At 42.9% G+C, this 16826-nt stretch overlaps 1 protein-coding gene across 2 annotated transcripts in view; it reads left to right on the forward strand.

The window, feature by feature from the left end:
- The window catches only part of zc3h18 (zinc finger CCCH-type containing 18), a 318015-nt gene that overhangs the window by 54314 nt on the left and 246875 nt on the right, over nucleotides 1–16826 (forward strand). For both annotated transcript variants that reach the window (XM_063067274.1, XM_063067273.1), the window contains 4 exons: nucleotides 1252–1400; nucleotides 12186–12200; nucleotides 16074–16166; nucleotides 16558–16709. In XM_063067274.1, the coding sequence (XP_062923344.1) occupies nucleotides 1252–1400; nucleotides 12186–12200; nucleotides 16074–16166; nucleotides 16558–16709 (409 nt within the window). The remainder of the gene's footprint in view (nucleotides 1–1251; nucleotides 1401–12185; nucleotides 12201–16073; nucleotides 16167–16557; nucleotides 16710–16826) is intronic.

Below are 16826 nucleotides of genomic sequence, written 5' to 3' on the forward strand. Positions count from 1 at the left end.
TAGAAACGGTTCCTTCGGCCTAGCCATTTAAATTATCTACTTCAATTGATCTGCATCAGGACAATCCTCCATACCCTGCCATCCATGTATCTATCCATACTTAGTTTAAACGTTGAAATTGACTCTCAAGCACCACTTATGCTGGTAGTTTGTCCCACACTCTTCACCACCCTCCCTTCATGCTCCCCTTAAACTTATCACCTTTTACCCATAACCTATGACCTGTGCTCGTAGTCCCACCCACCCTCAGTGGAAAAAGCCTGCTTGCATTTACCCTATCTATGAAGAAGAAGAAGAAAGCCCTTAACTCTGAGTGGAGTCATTGGGACGCCATCATGATGGCTTTTTTTTTTTAGCAGGCTTTCTTATTTTTACGAGGCCGAGTGGCTAGCTCGACGCTCAACCCAGCATGGATGGAAAGTGTGCAAAGGAGCCGGCTGGATTCGAACTCGGGGGTCTTTGCTCCGAAGTCTGGCGCTGATGCCGCTACGCCACCAGCCGGCGGACCCTATCTATACTCATAATTTTGTATATCATCTGCTCTCAATCTTCTTCGTTTTAAAGAATAAAGTCCACACCTATTCAATCTTTCCTTATAACTCAGGTCTCCTGACCCTTCAACATCCTTGCAAATTTTCTCAGTACTCTCTCAACCTTGCTTACATCTTTCCTGTAGGTAGGTGACCAAAACTGCACACAATACTCCAAATTAGGCTTCACCAATGTCTTAACCAACATCAACATAACATTTCATCTCCTGTGCTCAGGAGATTTGTGAAGGCCTATTTGTCAAAAGTTTTATTTATGACCCTATCTATCTGTAATGCCACTTTCAATGAATTAGGGACCTGTATTCCCAGATCCCTTTGTTCTACAGCTCTATTCAGTGTCCTTCCATTCACTGTGCAAGAACCACCCTGGTTAGTCCTACTGAAGTGCAAAACCTTGTATTTGTCTGCATTAAGTCTCATCTGCCATTTGTTGAGTTACTGGGTGAGTTGCGGAGTGAACTGGGGTTGCCAACCAAGACAAGATGGAGAGAGAAAGGTCAAGAGCATGCATCTGCTTATGAAGGGTTTAAGTGTACATATTTAGATGAAATAAAGCTCTGATTAGAGAAACACTGAATAATTAGAATATCTTGAATTTAGTTTATTTTTCTGTTTATGTTTTCCTTGTTATTTTGGATTGAAATATACTTCAACAGTTACATTTTGGTTATTCCACCTCCTGATTAAGATTGTTTTGTAGGTAACTGCACTTGGGGAAATAATTGTCGGTTTATCCATCCGGGAATTAATGACAAAGGAAACTACTCACTGATAGCCAAACCTGATCCTTTCTCACCTAATGGAGGACATCACCTAGGACCTCACCCACTGATGCAGGCAAATCCTTGGGTAAGTCAGCATGTCCGACTCAGTATCTCCTTTGGTACCTTTTAATACTTCAATTTCTCAAGGAATCCCTTCTAAAATCATTTGTAGATTCTGCTTTCACAGTTGAAAGTAAATTTAATATCAAAGTACATAAATGTCATCATATTCCGCTGCTGCCTGTAAGGAGTTTGTATGTTCTCCTCATGACTGCATGGGTTTCCTCTGGGTGCTCCAGTTTCCTCCAAAAGTCCAAAGACCTACCGGGTGATTGGTTAATTGGTCATTGTAAATTGTCCTGTGATTAGGCTAGGATTGAGTCGGGGGATTACTGGCCAGCACGGCTCGAAGGGCCAGGAGAGCCGATTCGGCACTGTAAATAAATAAGATACAACCCTGAGATTCATGTTCTTGCGGGTGTTCGCTGTAAATTACTAGCAGTTTGCCAGGTGTTGAAGGGTGTGAGGGAAGAGAAGTGAGTGCAGTTACTATGACAAGGGAGCAGGTGCTCAAAAAGCTGAAAGACCTAAAGGTGAGTAAGTCACCCGGTCCAGATGAGCTACATCCTATGGTCCTGAAGGAGGTAGTGTTACAGAGGCATTAGTAATAATCTTTCAAAATCATTGGACTGTGGCATGGTTCTGGAGGACTGGAAAATTGCAAATGTCACTCCACTTTATAAGAAGGGAAAGAAGCAGCAGAAAGGAAATTATAGACCACTTAGCCTGACCTCAGTGGTTGGGCAAGATTTTAGACTCAATTGTTAAGAATGAGGTTATGGAGTATTTGGTGACATAGGACAAGGTAGTGCAAAGTCAGCATAGTTTCCTCAAGGGGGAATTCTTTGAGGAGATTACAATTAGTATAGATAAAGGGGATGCAGTAGATGATGTAATTTGAAATTTCAGAAGGCCTTTGACAAGATGCCACATATGAGGCTACTTACCAAGTTAAGAGCCCATGGTATTACAGAGAAATTACTGGCATGGTTGGTGAATTGGCTGATTAGTAGGAGGCCCAAATGGGAATAAAGTGATCTGTTTTTGGTTGGCTGCCAGTGACTCGTGGTGTTCTACGGAGTTTGCTGTTGGGACCACTTCTTTTTATGTTATATATCAATGATATAGATGGAATAGATGGCTTTGTTGCCAACTTTGCAGATGATATGAAGATTGGTGGAGGGGCAGGTAGTGTTGAGGAAAAGAGAAGGCTGCAGAAAGACTTGGACAGATTATGAGAATGGGCAAGAGTGGCAAATGAAGCACAGTGTTGGAAAATGCATGGCCATGCACTTTGATAGAAGAAATAAATCTGCACACTATTTTCTAAGCAGGGAGAAAATACAAAAATCTGAGATGCAAAGGGACTTGGGAGTCTTTGTGCAGAACAGTTGGTGAGAAAGGTAAATGCAATGTTAGCATTTATTTCAAGGGGTCTAAAATACAAGAGCAGGGATGTAATGTTGAGGCTCTATAAAGCACTGGTGAGGCCTCACCTTGAGTGTTGTGAACAGTCTTGGGCTTCTTATCTAAGAAAAGGTGTGACATTGGAGGGTTCAGAGGAGGTTTACAAGGATGATTCCAGTTATGAAAGGGTTATCTTATGAGAAACGTTTGATGGCTCTGGGTCTGTACTCGATGGAATTTAGAAGGGTGAGAGGGGGAATCTCAATGAAAATTTCATATGTTGAAAAGCCTAGACAGAGCAGATGTGGAAAGGATGTTTCCCATGATGGGAGAGTCTAGGACAAGAGAGCACGGCCTCAGGATAAAGGGATATCCATTTAAGACAGATGCAGAGAAATTTCTTTACCTGGAGGGTGGTAAATTTGTGGAATTTGATACCACAGGCAGCGGTGGAGGCTAGGTCTTTGGGTGTATTTAAGGCAGAGATTGATAGGTTCTTGAATGGCCGTGGCATCAAAGATTATGGGGAGAAAGTTGGGGAGTGGCGCTGAGGAGGGGAGAAATGGGTCAGCCATGATTGAATGCGGAGCAGACTCGATGGGCCAAAATGGCCTAATTCTGCTCCTATGTCTTAAGGTCTCAATACAAGAAACACAATAGAATCAATAAAAGACTACACCCAACAGGACAACAATCAATATGTAAAAAAAAAGGAAAAAAGCGATAAGTATCAAGAACATGAGATGAAGAGTCCTTGAAAGTGAGTCCAGTACAAGAACAGTTTAGTGATGGGGCAAGTGAAGTTGAAATAAAAGATTTCCATCTTTCATATGCTGGAAGTATTTTCCAGCTTCCCTTCCATAGACTCTGTCTACATTCTTAGTGCCTCAGTAAAGCAACCAACTTAATCAATGACTCCACCCACCCCGGGCATTTTCTTCTCCTTTCTTCCATTGGGCAGAATGTACAAAAGCCTGAAAGTGTGTACCATCAAGCTCAAGGACAGCTTCGATCCTGATGCTATTAGACCCTTAAACAGACCTCTTGTATGATGAGATGGGTTCTTGTCCTCTCAATCTACCTCATTACGATCTTGCACCTCATTGTTTATCTGTGCTGCATTTTTTTGGTAGTTTTTATAGTTTATTCTGCATTTTTATTGTTTAACCTTATTCTAGCTCAATGCATTATGTAATGAATTGATCTGTAGGCACAGTATGCAAGACAAGCTTTTAACTGTATCTTGATATACATGACAATAATAAACCAATACCCAACATTTTAAGTTATTGTAATAAATTGCCAGTTCAATTCAGCTTTGTCAAACTAATCTCTGACATGTCTCCCCCCCACCCCGCCTTTCTCAATCTTGTTTCCATGTCGGCATCTCTGGAGGCAAACTGTCAACCAACAGCTTTTATGAATCTATTGATACCCATGGTTATCTCAGCTATACCTCTTCGAACCCTATCTCCTGTTAAAAATGCTATTCCCTTTTCTGAAGCAACAGACACAAAATGCTGGAGAAAATTTGGGCAGCATCTATGGAAATGAATAGATAGTCAATGTTTCGGGCCGAGACCCTTTTTCAGAACTGAGAAGGAAGGGGGAAGAAACCAGAATAAAAAGATGAGGGAAGGGAAAAGATGCTAGTTGGAAGGTGATTGGTGAAGCCAGTCTTATGGGAAAGGCCAAGGACTGGAGAAGTCTGATCAGAGAGGACCAGAGGAGAAAGGGAAGAAATATAGAAACATAGAAAACCTACAGCACAATACAGGCCCTCCGGCCCACAAAGCTGTGCCGAACATGTCCTCACCTTAGAACTACCTAGGTTTACCCATAGCCCTCTATTTTTCTAAGCTCTGTGTACCTGTCCAGGAGTCTCTTGAAAGACCCTATTGTTTCCACCTCCACCGCCGCCGCCGGCAGCCCATTCCATGCACTCACCACTCTCTGCATAAAAAAACCTACCTCTGACATCTCCTCTGTACCTACTTCCAAGCACCTTAAAACTATGCCCTCTCATGCTAGCCATTTCAGCCCTGGGAAAAAGCCTCTGACTATCTACATGATCAATGCCTCTCATTATCTTGTACGCTTCTATCAGGTCAAATCTCATCCTCCGTCGCTCCAAGGAGAAAAGGCCGAGTTCACTCAACCTATTCTCATAGGCCATGCTCCCAATCCAGGCAATCCTTGTAAATCTCCTCTGCACCCTTTCTATGGTTTCCATGTCCTTCCTGTAGTGAGGTGACCAGAACTGAGCACAGTACTCCAAGTGGGGTCTGACCAGGGTCCTATCTAGCTGCAACATTACCTCTCGGCTCTTAAACTCAGTCCCATGATTGATGAAGGCCAATACACCATACGCCGCCTTAACCACAGAGTCACCCTGCGTAGCGGCTTTGCGTGTCCTATGGACTTGGACCCCAAGACCCCTCTGATCCTCCACACTGTCAAGAGTCTTGCCATTAATGCTATATTCTGCCATCATATTTGACCTACCAAAATGGACCACCTCACACCTATCTGGGTTGAACTCCATCTGCCACTTCTCAGCCCAGTTTTGCATCCTATCAATGTTCTGCTGTAACCTCTGACACCCCTCCACACTATCCACAACACCCCAAACCTTTGTGCCTTTGTGTCATCAGCAAAGTCCTATAATCATCAGGAAGAATGAGGGTAACCGGGGGGTGGGAATGTAATAGGCAGATGAGAAGAGGTAAAAGGACAGGGTGGGGAATAGAAGGTGTTGGTATCTGTTTACTGGAAGGAGAAGTCGACATTCATGCCACCACATTGTCATTCTTTTTATTCCCTGTGCTTGACTCCCACTTTTTTTGGGAACCTATTCTAATTCCATCCTTTGGAATGGATTGTGGGGATATGGATGACTATGGTCCAGGCTCAGCTCGATGGGACTATGCAGTTTAAATGGTTCGGCACAGACTAGATGGGCTGAAGAGCCTGTTTCTGTGCTGTATTTTCTATGACTCAACAAAATCAGTTGTAACAGATTTTAGCTGCATCAAAATCCTGTGGTAGTGTGAGAAGGGTCTTGGCCCAAAATGCAGGCTATACTTTCCTGCCCTCATCATATTGCCACAAAGCATCACTTGTTTATTCCCCTCCATTGATGCATCTGACCTGCTTAGTTCCTGAAGTGTTTTGTGAATATTATTCAGCACCCCACTTTATTCCTTCAGACATCTGGTACATTCTATTCTTGTCTCTCACCTAAGCCATCCTAAGCTTATTGCAGGGATGTGCTTCCACTAAATCTCCGCCTGTGAACTGCGAGTTTTTCATCACTGGGAATGTTAGTGCCTTTCTTAGTTTCTCTTGAGCCTACTCTGAAATAGGACCATACCTCAGATGTTCAATAAGCCTGTCAGTCCAGACAAAGTATCTCAGAATCCTAAAGAAGAGAAAATCTTTAGATGCTGGAAATCCGAGGAGGACAAACGCAAAATTCTGGAGGAAATCAGCAGGTCAGGCAGCGTTTTGCGTGTATCTCAGAATCTTTATTTCCTGTAATTACTTACTTATCCCTCATTACCCCTAGGCCCCATCCTTTGCAATCATAGTTATTAAACCCTTTTAGAAGGTGTAACTCTTTGCTGCCATTGTACCAATACATTCCAAGGTGTGATGCATCCTTAGACGCCACCCTGTTCTTTCATCCCTAAGCAGCACTCCTGCAGAGATTGAAGATTAGCTTTATTTGTCACATGTATATTGAAACATTGAAACATACAGTGAAATGCCTCGTTTGCGTCAACAACCAACGCAGAATATGATGAGGTACGCTGCGAATATCGCCATACTTCTGGTGCCAACATGGTATGTCCCCAACTCTAACCCATCTTTGGAATGTGGGGGAAAACCAGACACCCAGAGGAAACCCACATGATTATGGTGGGAATGTATAAACTCCTTACAGACAATGGATTACTGGTGCTGTAAAACTGCTGACCGCTACTCTGCCATGCCAAACAGTGTTCTGCTTTAACATTTCTTCATTTTGTATACCCCTCAGGGTTAAGGATGATTGGAAAATTGAAGATCTGCCCCCAGCGCATCCTTGGGTGTGTTGGTTATTAGCACAAACAATGCATTTCACAATATGTCAATGTACACGTGATAAATAAATCAGAATCTGGTTTGCTTCCATCTCAGTTCTTGTCTTAGAGGTGACCAAATGCTTCTATCTGGGAATCGCAGACTCTGCCATTGGTAGTTCGATGGCACTCAATGGGAGTAGTGAATAGTTTGATGCTATGTGAATGACCTCCACATTTCCTTGCACTGAGGCAGCGGGTGTTTATGGAGGGTGTTTATTGCCTTCCCAGGTGCTCTCCTGTGAGTCAGTGAGAATGTTGTGGTTATTATGGGGACTTTGAGAACAGTATTGAATTATTTTCAGCAGGATTCTGACAGGTGTTTGGTCAGCATTCAACAGATGCTTGCTTCACACCATTGGCTCCTTCGTCGTCGTGGCTATCCCTCAAGGTCGAGGATGATGGTCTTCGTTCTGAAGAAGTGGTCCACAGAGTGAAGAAGCCTGTGCGTGTATTTGTTTAACGTGTACTTGATGTTGCACTCCAAGAAGCACACGATACTTCACAAATCAACCAAATGATTCCAATGGCATGGAAACCATGACGATTGGAGCTGATGGATTTGTTGCAGCCTTCATCCGCCTTCACAGCGGTTAAGTTCGAAGTAACTTTGTCCGCCTGTTCCACCGTTGAGGTCTTGGTTGGATTGTTCTTTGTCAGGGACCTCACGCTCGACCTTACTGCCATGGGTGACCCTACCAGGAGCATAGCTCCAGACGGCATTACTCTCGGGATCACAGGACCACACAAGCTTCTCCACCACGACAAGGTGACAATCCACGGAGAATTAGCAAAGCATGTACACCAAATCTGTGAAAAATTCATTACTGGAATCTGGCATCTATGCACAAATGGCCTGCTCACCAGTTTTGGAGGAACTGTTGCTCGTTTAGCAATGTATTTGGAGCATTTTCGGCAGTTAGTATCATGGGTACCTCTCCAGTTCATTGAGTTGCTGGCTGTAGGCCCATGAAACACTGCTGGCCATGAGCTTTGTACCAGGTTTAATATCCTGATCTTCGAACATGCTTTTCCTCAGATGGGTAACTTGTCACCAATAGAGGCTTTGGAGGATGCTGTCTGGATTAGAGGCCATGTTCTATAATGAGATGTTGGGCAAACTTAGTTTGTCTTCTGTGACGATCTGATAGAGGTCTATAAGACTGAGAAGCATAGTCAGACAGTATCTTTTTCCCAGGGTTGAAATGTCAGTACCAGAGGGCATACATTTAAGGTGAGAGGAGGCAATTTCAAAGATGTGAGGGGCAATTTTTTTTTTTACTCTGAATGGAGGATGCCTGGAATATGCTGCCTAGGGTGGGGGTAGAGTCAGAAATATTGGAGACTTTGAAGAGCTGTTTAGATAGGCACATAAATGAGAAGAAAATGGAAGGATGTGGACATTGTGTAGGCAGAGGGGATTAGATTAGTTGGGCATTTGATTACTAATTTAATTGGTTCAGCACAACATGGTGAGCTGTGAAGGGCCTGTTCCTGTGCTGTACTGTTCTGTGTTCTGTCACATCCTGAACCAGTAGCTCACTGTTAATGAGTTCAAATCAAGGTTTTTTTGCATGGGATTTTTGAATTGATTAATAAGATCTCTCCTTCTATGATCCTGACCACAGATTTTTATGAAAAACTAATAATGGCTGGAGCATTCACTCACAGTGTGCATTAGTTCTAGGATGATGAATTCTGTCATCAATGTGTGCCTTTGCCAAAGAGTAATCCCAAATGATCCATGTTTTCCACATGGATCTTAATATCGAGAGGTCAGAATCAGAATCAGGTTTATTATTACCAGCATGTGATGTGAAATTTGTTAACTTAGCAGCAGCAGTTCAGTGCAATACATAATCTAGCAGAGACAGAGAAAAAAAAATAATAAACAAAATAAAACATAATAAACAAACAAGTAAATCAATTATGTATATTGAATAGATTATTAAGAAACATGCAAAAACAGAAATACTGTATATTTAAAAATAGTGAGGTAGTGTCCAAAGTTTCAAAGTCCATTCAGGAATTGGATGGCTGAGGGAAGAAGCTGTTCCTGAATCACTGAGTGTGTGCCTTCAGGCTTCTGTATCTCCTACCTGATGGTAACAGTGAGAAAAGGGCATTCCCTGGGTGCTGGAGGTCTTCAATAATGGGCACTGCCTTTCTGAGACTCCGCTCCCTAAAGGTGCCCTGGGTACTTTGTAGGCTAGTGCCCAAGATGGAGCTGACTAGATTTACAACCTTCTGCAGCTTCTTTTGGTCCTGTGCAGTAGCCCCTCCATACCAGACAGTGATGCAGCCTGTCAGAATGCTCTCCATGGTACAACTATAGAAGTTTTTGAGTGTATTTGTTGACATGCCAAATCTCTTCAAACGCCTAATAAAGTGAAGCCACTGTCTTGGCTTCTTTATAACTACATCAATATGTTGGGACCAGGTTAGATCCTCAGAGATCTTGACACCCAGGAACTTGAAGCTGCTCACTCTCTCCACTTCTGATCCCTCAATGAGGATCGGTATGTGTTCCTTCCTCTTACCCTTCCTGAAGTCCACAATCAGCTCTTTTGTCTTACTGACATTGAGTGCCATGTTGTTGCTGTGGCACCATTCCACTAGTTGGCATATCTCACTCCTGTACGCCCTCTCGTAACCACCTGAGATTCTACCAACAATGGTTGTATCATCAACAAATTTGTGGATGGTATTTGAGATATGCCTAGCCACACAGTCATGTGTATACAGAGGGAAGAGCAGTGGGCTGAGCTCACACCCCTGAGGTGCGCCAGTGTTGATCGTCAGTGAAGAAGATACGTTATCACCACAGACTGTGGCTTCCAGTTAGGTACTGAGGCCCAGGTTCTGCAACTTCTCAATCAGGATTGTGGGAATGATGGTATTAAACGCTGAGCTATAGTCGATGAACAGCATCCTGACGCAGGTGTTTGTGTTGTCTTGGTGGTCTAAAACCGTGTGAAGACTCATGGAGATTGCGTCTGCCGATGAGCTATTGTGACAATAGGCAAATTGCAATGGGTCCAGGTCCCTGCTGAAGCAGGAGTTCAGCCTAGTCGTATCCAGCCTCTCAAAGCATTTCATCACTGTTGATGTGGGTGCTACTGGGGGATAATCATTAAGGCAGCCCATGTTATTCTTCTTTGGCACTGGTATAATTGTTGCCTTTTTGGAGCAAGTGGGAACTTCTGCCCGGAGCAGTGAGAGGTTGAAAATGTCCTTGAATACTCCCGCTAGTTGGTTGGCACAGGTTTTCAGAGCCTTACCAGGTACTCCATCGGGACCTTCTGCCTTGCGAGGGTTCACTCTCTTTAAAGACAGTCTAACATCGGCCTCTGAGACAGAGATCACAGGGTCATCAGGTGCAGCAGGGATCTTCACAGCTGTAGTTGTGTTCTCCCTTTCAAGGCGTGCATAGAAGGCATTGAGTTCATCTGGTAGTAAAGCATCGCTGCCATTCATACTGTTGGGTTTTGCTTTGTAGGAAGTGATGCCTTGCAGACCCTGCCAGAGTTGCCATGCATCTGATATCGCCTCCAACCTCGTTTGAAATTGTCCCTTCACCCTTGAAATAGCCCTTCTCAAATCATACCTGGTTTTCTGGTACAGGCCTGGCTTGCCAGACTTGAATGCCGCAGATCTAGTCTTCAGCAGATGATGTACGTCCTGGTTCACCCACGGCTTTTGGTTTGGGAATGTACAAGTCTTTGTGGGCACACACTCATCCACGCAGGTCTTAATGAAGTCGGTAACAACTGCAGCATACTCATCCAGATTCAAAGATGAATCCCTGAATACAATCCAGTCCACCAATTCAAAGAGTCCTGTAGGTGCTCCTGTGCTTCCCTTGTCCAAACCTTCTTGGTCCTCACTGCTGGTGCTGCAGTCTTCAGTCTCTGCCTATACTCAGGGAGTAGAAGTACAGCCAGGTGATCAGACTTCCCGAAATGAGGGCATGGAATAGCACGGTAGGCATTCTTGATGGTGGTGTAACAATGGTCCAGTGTGTGGTTTCCTCTGGTATTGCAAGTTATCTGTTGATGGTAATTGCCTAGTGATTTTTTCAGACTGGCCTTGTTAAAATCTCCCAAAACGATAGTGAAGGCATTAGGGTTCAGGGGAAGGCATTGTTCTTGAGCAGGTTAGTAGAGATCTTCCAGATGTTTCGTATACCCCACATACACTACTGTGAAAAAGCTGATCATGAGTTCAAACTTGGTTTCCAAATATGTGTGCGCACACACGCACGTGCACACACGTATGTTTAAAAAACCATGCACTGACTACTATCACTACTCAGTGTAAATTAAATAAAACCTGTTCATGCATTATTGTATCTCCAGGGTATAAGAAGCTCAAAAGGAAATCTGATTTTAAGTCACCAGGTGAAGGTGTAAACATCAAGGCTGGAAAAACTGTTTAGCTAGACTTATCCCTTTGGATGTTGGTCCTCTGGGCCTGAGACCCCTAGTTCTACCCCATTAGGACTGTGGCTTTTTTAATTTAAAATTTTTGTTGCTTCCCCCCCCCCCCCACACCCCCCACCTCTCTCTCTCTCTCACCTCAGGCCACTCTGGGGACTGTGTCTTTAATCTGTTGATTTGTTGTCAGTATTAATAGGATTGAGCTTTGGGGCAGGTGTTTCTCAACTATGCTCTACCTTTAATGGTGAGCCCTGAATCTATTTCTATTAGCAATTTAATGTTAGTTGGAAGGTGAGCAAATTGTGCAGCTCCCTGAGCTTCTGTTGTACACACCCATACAGTCACACAGAGAAAAGCTTAGCACCAAGATCTTAAAGATTTTATCTTTTAAAAAGAAAAACAGATTGGCTTTAAAATTTGTCACATGCACGTTGAAGCACAGTGAAATTTATTGTTTTGCGTTAACGACCAACACAGTCTGCAGATGTGCTGAGGCAGCCCACAAGAATTGCCATGCTTCCGGTGCCAACATAACATGCTAGCTAACCAACGTAGCTTACGAACCCTAACCTGTATGTTTTTAGAATGTGGGAGGAAACTGGAGTACTTGGAGAAAATCCACATGGTGAGGGGGAGAATGTACAAACTTCTTACATACAGTGGTGGGAATTGAACTTGGGTCACTGCTGCTCTGCTACTGTGGCAAGAGAGCTGGTGTCACACATGGAGCAGTTTATAGTAGCTATCACTGATCCAACAGCACAAGTTACTCCAGTTCAGAAACATAAATTACTTGATTTGTTTCAGTGTTAACACCCTTTCTTCTTGTCTTCTTTCTAGGAAACTCATGTCTTGGTGAGTACATATTTTAACTATATTTGTGAAATCTTGAGATGCTGCTGTTTGGAAGTTGAGTTTATAAAATTCATGTTTAAATCCTAAGTCAAATAAAATTACAGTAAGGAGATATTGTTGAGTCCAGAACAAACTGGAAGGATGCAGAGAAAATTTACATGGATGTTGTCAGGACTTGAGTCATAGGGAAAGGTTGAATAGGTTAGAACTTTATTCTCTATAATTTAGAAATTTGAGGGGAAATTTGATAGAGGTATACAAAATTGAGGGATATAGAAAGGGTAAATGCAAGCAGGCTTTTTCTCTGAGGATTGCGTGAGACTACAGTAAGAGGTCATGGGTTAAGGGTGAAAGGTTGGAAGTTTAAGGGGGACATGAGGGGAAACTTCTTCGTTTAGAGGGTGGTGAGAGCGTGGAATGAGCTGCCAGTGCAAGTGGTGGATGTGGTGTCAATTTCAGCATTTTAGAGAAATTCTATTGCAAAATGGATGTTGGCCCTATGGTTTCCTCTAATAAGATGTAGGGGCAGAATTAGGCTATTCAGCTCATCGAGTGCTCCACCATTCCATCATGGCTGATTTATTAACCCTCTCAATCCCATTCTCCTGTCTTTTCCCTGTAACCTTTGATGCCCTGACTAATCAAGAACCTATCGACCTCCACTTTAAATATACCCAATGACTTGGTCTTCACATTGGCAATGAATTCCACAGATACACTAACCCCTGGCTAAAGAAGTTCCTCCTCATGGATGTCCCTCTTTTGAAGCTGTGCCCTCTGGTCCAAACCTCACCCACTATAGGAAATATCTTCTCCACATCCATTCTATCTAGGTATTTCAGTATTCAATAGGTTTCAGTGAGATCCCTTTCTTTCTTCTAAGCTTCAGCAAGTACAGGCCTGGAACCATCAAGGCCCCCCATACATTAACCCTTTAATGTGGCATATCCATTGGATAACACTAGCACAGAACACTATTGATCTATTGGAGACTGCCTATTTTCTCCAACGTGTGTGAACATGGGCATACATCTAACTGCATTCCAGGTCCTGGTTCCAACCCAGGATGCAGCTGCACATTAAGCTCTCTATCAGTCCATGGCTCCAGCACACGCCTAATCATCTACCTGGCTTCAAATGCTTTCAAGGAGTTGATTTGCAATCTGCAAGCAATTCCATCTGTATGACTTTTTATCCATTGCTGAGTAGGAGTTAACTACACTGAGATTGTGTATGAGTGCAGTATTTTTTGAAGTTTGGGAATTTGGAGCAGTCATGTTAAGGTTCAAATCAGTCAATCAAATTTATTATATTTAATATGAAATTTGTTTTTCAGAAGCAGTGCAGTGCATAGTTGTAAGATTAGTCTAAATTATAAAAGTAAATAGAGCAATAAAGGTAGTAAAAAGGTGGTGCCCATGGGGTTATGGATTGATGAAATCTGATGGTGAAGAGGAAAACACTGTTCCTAAATTATTGTCTGACCTGATAGTATTAACAAGAAGAAGACGTGTCCTGGATGGTGTGGGTCCTTAGTGATGGATGCCGCCTTTTTGAGGCTGTCTTGGATGGCGGCAGTGGTTGTGGCATGATGAAGCCAGCTGAGTCTGCAGCCGGTTGTGACCATGCACATTGGAGGCTCCATCTCAGAAGGTGATGCAGCTAGTCAAACTGTCCTCCACCGCATGTAGAAATCTGCAAGTCTTAAAGTAAATTTTGTTATCAGCGTATTTGTATGCCACCATATACAACACTGAGATTCATTTTCTTGTGGGCGTACTCAATAAATCTGTAGAATAACAATTATATCAGAATCAGTGAAAGACTGTACGCCCTAGTTGGGCAATCAGAGTGCAGGAGACAACGTACCAGTCAGTTGGTCCACGGAAGCTTTCTGTACCCACTCAGTTACAGAATCTTCAGAATAGTTCCTTAACACAATTTAAACCTGGGCCCAACATATTGCTACAATTCCAAGAGGCACTACAGCAGCTATATTTCACTAGGAGTTTGGGAGAATTCGTTTGTCAGCAAAGACGCTTGCAAATTTCTACTGATGTACCATGGAGAGCATTCTAATTGGTGTATTGCCATCTTGTATGGATGATTCACTGCACAGGATTGGAAAAAGCTGCAGAAATTTGTAAACTCCAGCTCCATCATGGGCACTAGCCTCCCCAGCATCCGGGACACCTTCAAAAGGTGATAGCTCAAAAAGGTGGCACCCTTCATTTAGGGCCCCCATCACCCATGATATGCTCTCTTCTCATTGCTCTCATCAAGGGGCCTGAAGAAACACACTCAATGTTCCAGGAACTATTTTCCCTTCACCACCAGATTTCTGAATGGACAGTGAACCCATGAATACCACCTCAGTATATTTTACACTCTTTTGGCACTACTTGTTTAATCATTTTAAATATATATTTATTGTAGTTTATAGTTTTTATTACTATGTATTACAATGTGCTGCTGCTGTAAAACAACAATTTCATAACATATTCTGATATTAAATCTGATTCTGAAACCTGAAATTTCCTTACATGAAGCTTCACATGCAGATCATCTTAATGCCCCAAGCTTTCGTCTTGTCTCACCAAGCACTGCAGTTGCTGGAAGCTACCTGCAGGTGATGCTGTTGTGTAAAAAGAGTTGTAGCGAAAAGTTCCTAATATGTACTTGTTAGCAGAGTTAAAACCTGTATTTTTGCCGTACTAATTTAACTACTGTCTTGTTCTGGCTTTGTCAGTTATTGAATACCATGAGTGTGTGCCAGATTATCAAAGATTCAAAGTACATTGATTATGTATGCGGCATACAGCCCTGAAATTCATCTTCGTTACAGACAGCCATGAAACAGCCATTGTCCCAACCTGTTCAAAGAAAAACAACAATACCTTCATGCACAAAAAAAGTGGAAATGGCAACAAACTATAAAACACAAAATCAAAAGGCATATTTCAGATCAGCTTAGTGTTCATTATCTGCAGGCCACCCTGGTTTAATAATCACCCAAAAGTAGTAACAAAAAAAGGAGTGACCAGAACTAGAACACATCATAAGCCTGAATTAGAGTCCAGATCTACAAACCACGGCAAACAGACGTTGTTCTGGCACTATCCCCTGACAGCATAGAGAGAGAGACCTCCACATGCAAACATCTTCTCAGGCAGCAGTGAGTGAGAGGCGAGTAGATAGCGCTGAACACTGGCTCACCCTCTGCATCTGCCTCAATGATTTCAGTCTTCCTCGGTGCTTTAATTGGCGAAATCAGTGAGAGATGGAGTTGATCACAGGCTCGCGGCCTGTCTCCAGGCTTCTCTGCCTCCATGTTGTATACCTTGCTCGTGAACCCTGTCAGAGACAGCGAAGCACCAGATCACCCGATTGGCACAAAGGCACAACGGCAGAATGTAGATAACAGGCTCCAACAGTAACAGAACCACATCTTAAAGAAAAATGTTGTTAAAGAAGTGAAAGGAGTTGATTTGTAAACCGTCTTGATGATGTTACTTTTGGTCACAAGAATTGCTGGCACCGTCTTCTGGTTATATTTTGGAATTTAATTTTCTAGTATTAGACTTCTTCAGAGAAGGCCTATGTTGGATTCAGGTAGGGTGGTTGGGGCCAGGGAACTGTTGGTTTTCTGGGTATAGAGTGCATGTATGTGGAAATAGTTATGTTGGCTAGATGTATAAAATTTAGTTTCATGCCTCTAGTACCCTCTGCGGTTGCCAAAAGAAATCTCTGCCCTTTATTAAGATGAGCTGTAGATTCTGCCTGGCCTCAGATATTGATTTCTCATGTGTGTACACTTATTGACAGTATTGACAGCATTTGGTTTAACGTAGGTTTATTCTCTCCTGGGACTAGGGAGCTCCAGTAATTGAAGAATTGATGCCTCCTATTCCGTTGGAGCCTCCAGCAGAAAGTGCATGGGAGAGAGGCCTGCGGCATGCAAAAGAGGTAAATAATAATGTGCCCCAGATAATACAAAGTAACTCATTATTCTTATCTCTGATAGCAGAGCATTGCCCTTACAAATTGTAGCTCTCCCTTAATTCTGCTCTGAAGTACAGTCCTGGTTCTGTTCTCTGCATTGAGATATGAACTCTGGCAAGAGTGCAGTGAATGGAAGTTGGTGTACCAAAAGTGGCCCTTGGTTGTACCTTACGTCATCGGCATCAATAATTGCAGCTCATATTTAAAATATTGCAATCAAGGCGTCAAGCAAATTATGTGAAGTTCAGTGTCTGTGGGGGTGGGGGAACGAAAAGACCGAAAGATTGTGAGAAACCTGTTGAGCTGCTACTAGAATATCTGGTATCTCCTCAGTTTCTGCTCTTTTTATTTTCAGATGTTGAAAAAAGCCACCATCAGAAAGGAACAGGAGCCAGACTTTGAGGAGAAGCGATTCAATGTCACCATTGGAGATGATGATTTTGACAAAGAAAATGATTTTTATCGAGACTGGAATTGTCGTGTTGCAAGAGACATCAGAGAGCCAGGGTGAGCATAAATTGAGGAGAAAATTGTTCTGCCACTTGCTCGTGAGAAAAGTATTAGCCTTCCACAGAAGTTTGATATATCAGAGGGAACAGGAAGCCAATGGCTTAAATTGTCTTC

This window comes from Mobula hypostoma, chromosome 14, assembly GCF_963921235.1.
Source record: "Mobula hypostoma chromosome 14, sMobHyp1.1, whole genome shotgun sequence".
Classification (NCBI taxonomy): Eukaryota; Metazoa; Chordata; class Chondrichthyes; order Myliobatiformes; family Myliobatidae; genus Mobula; species Mobula hypostoma.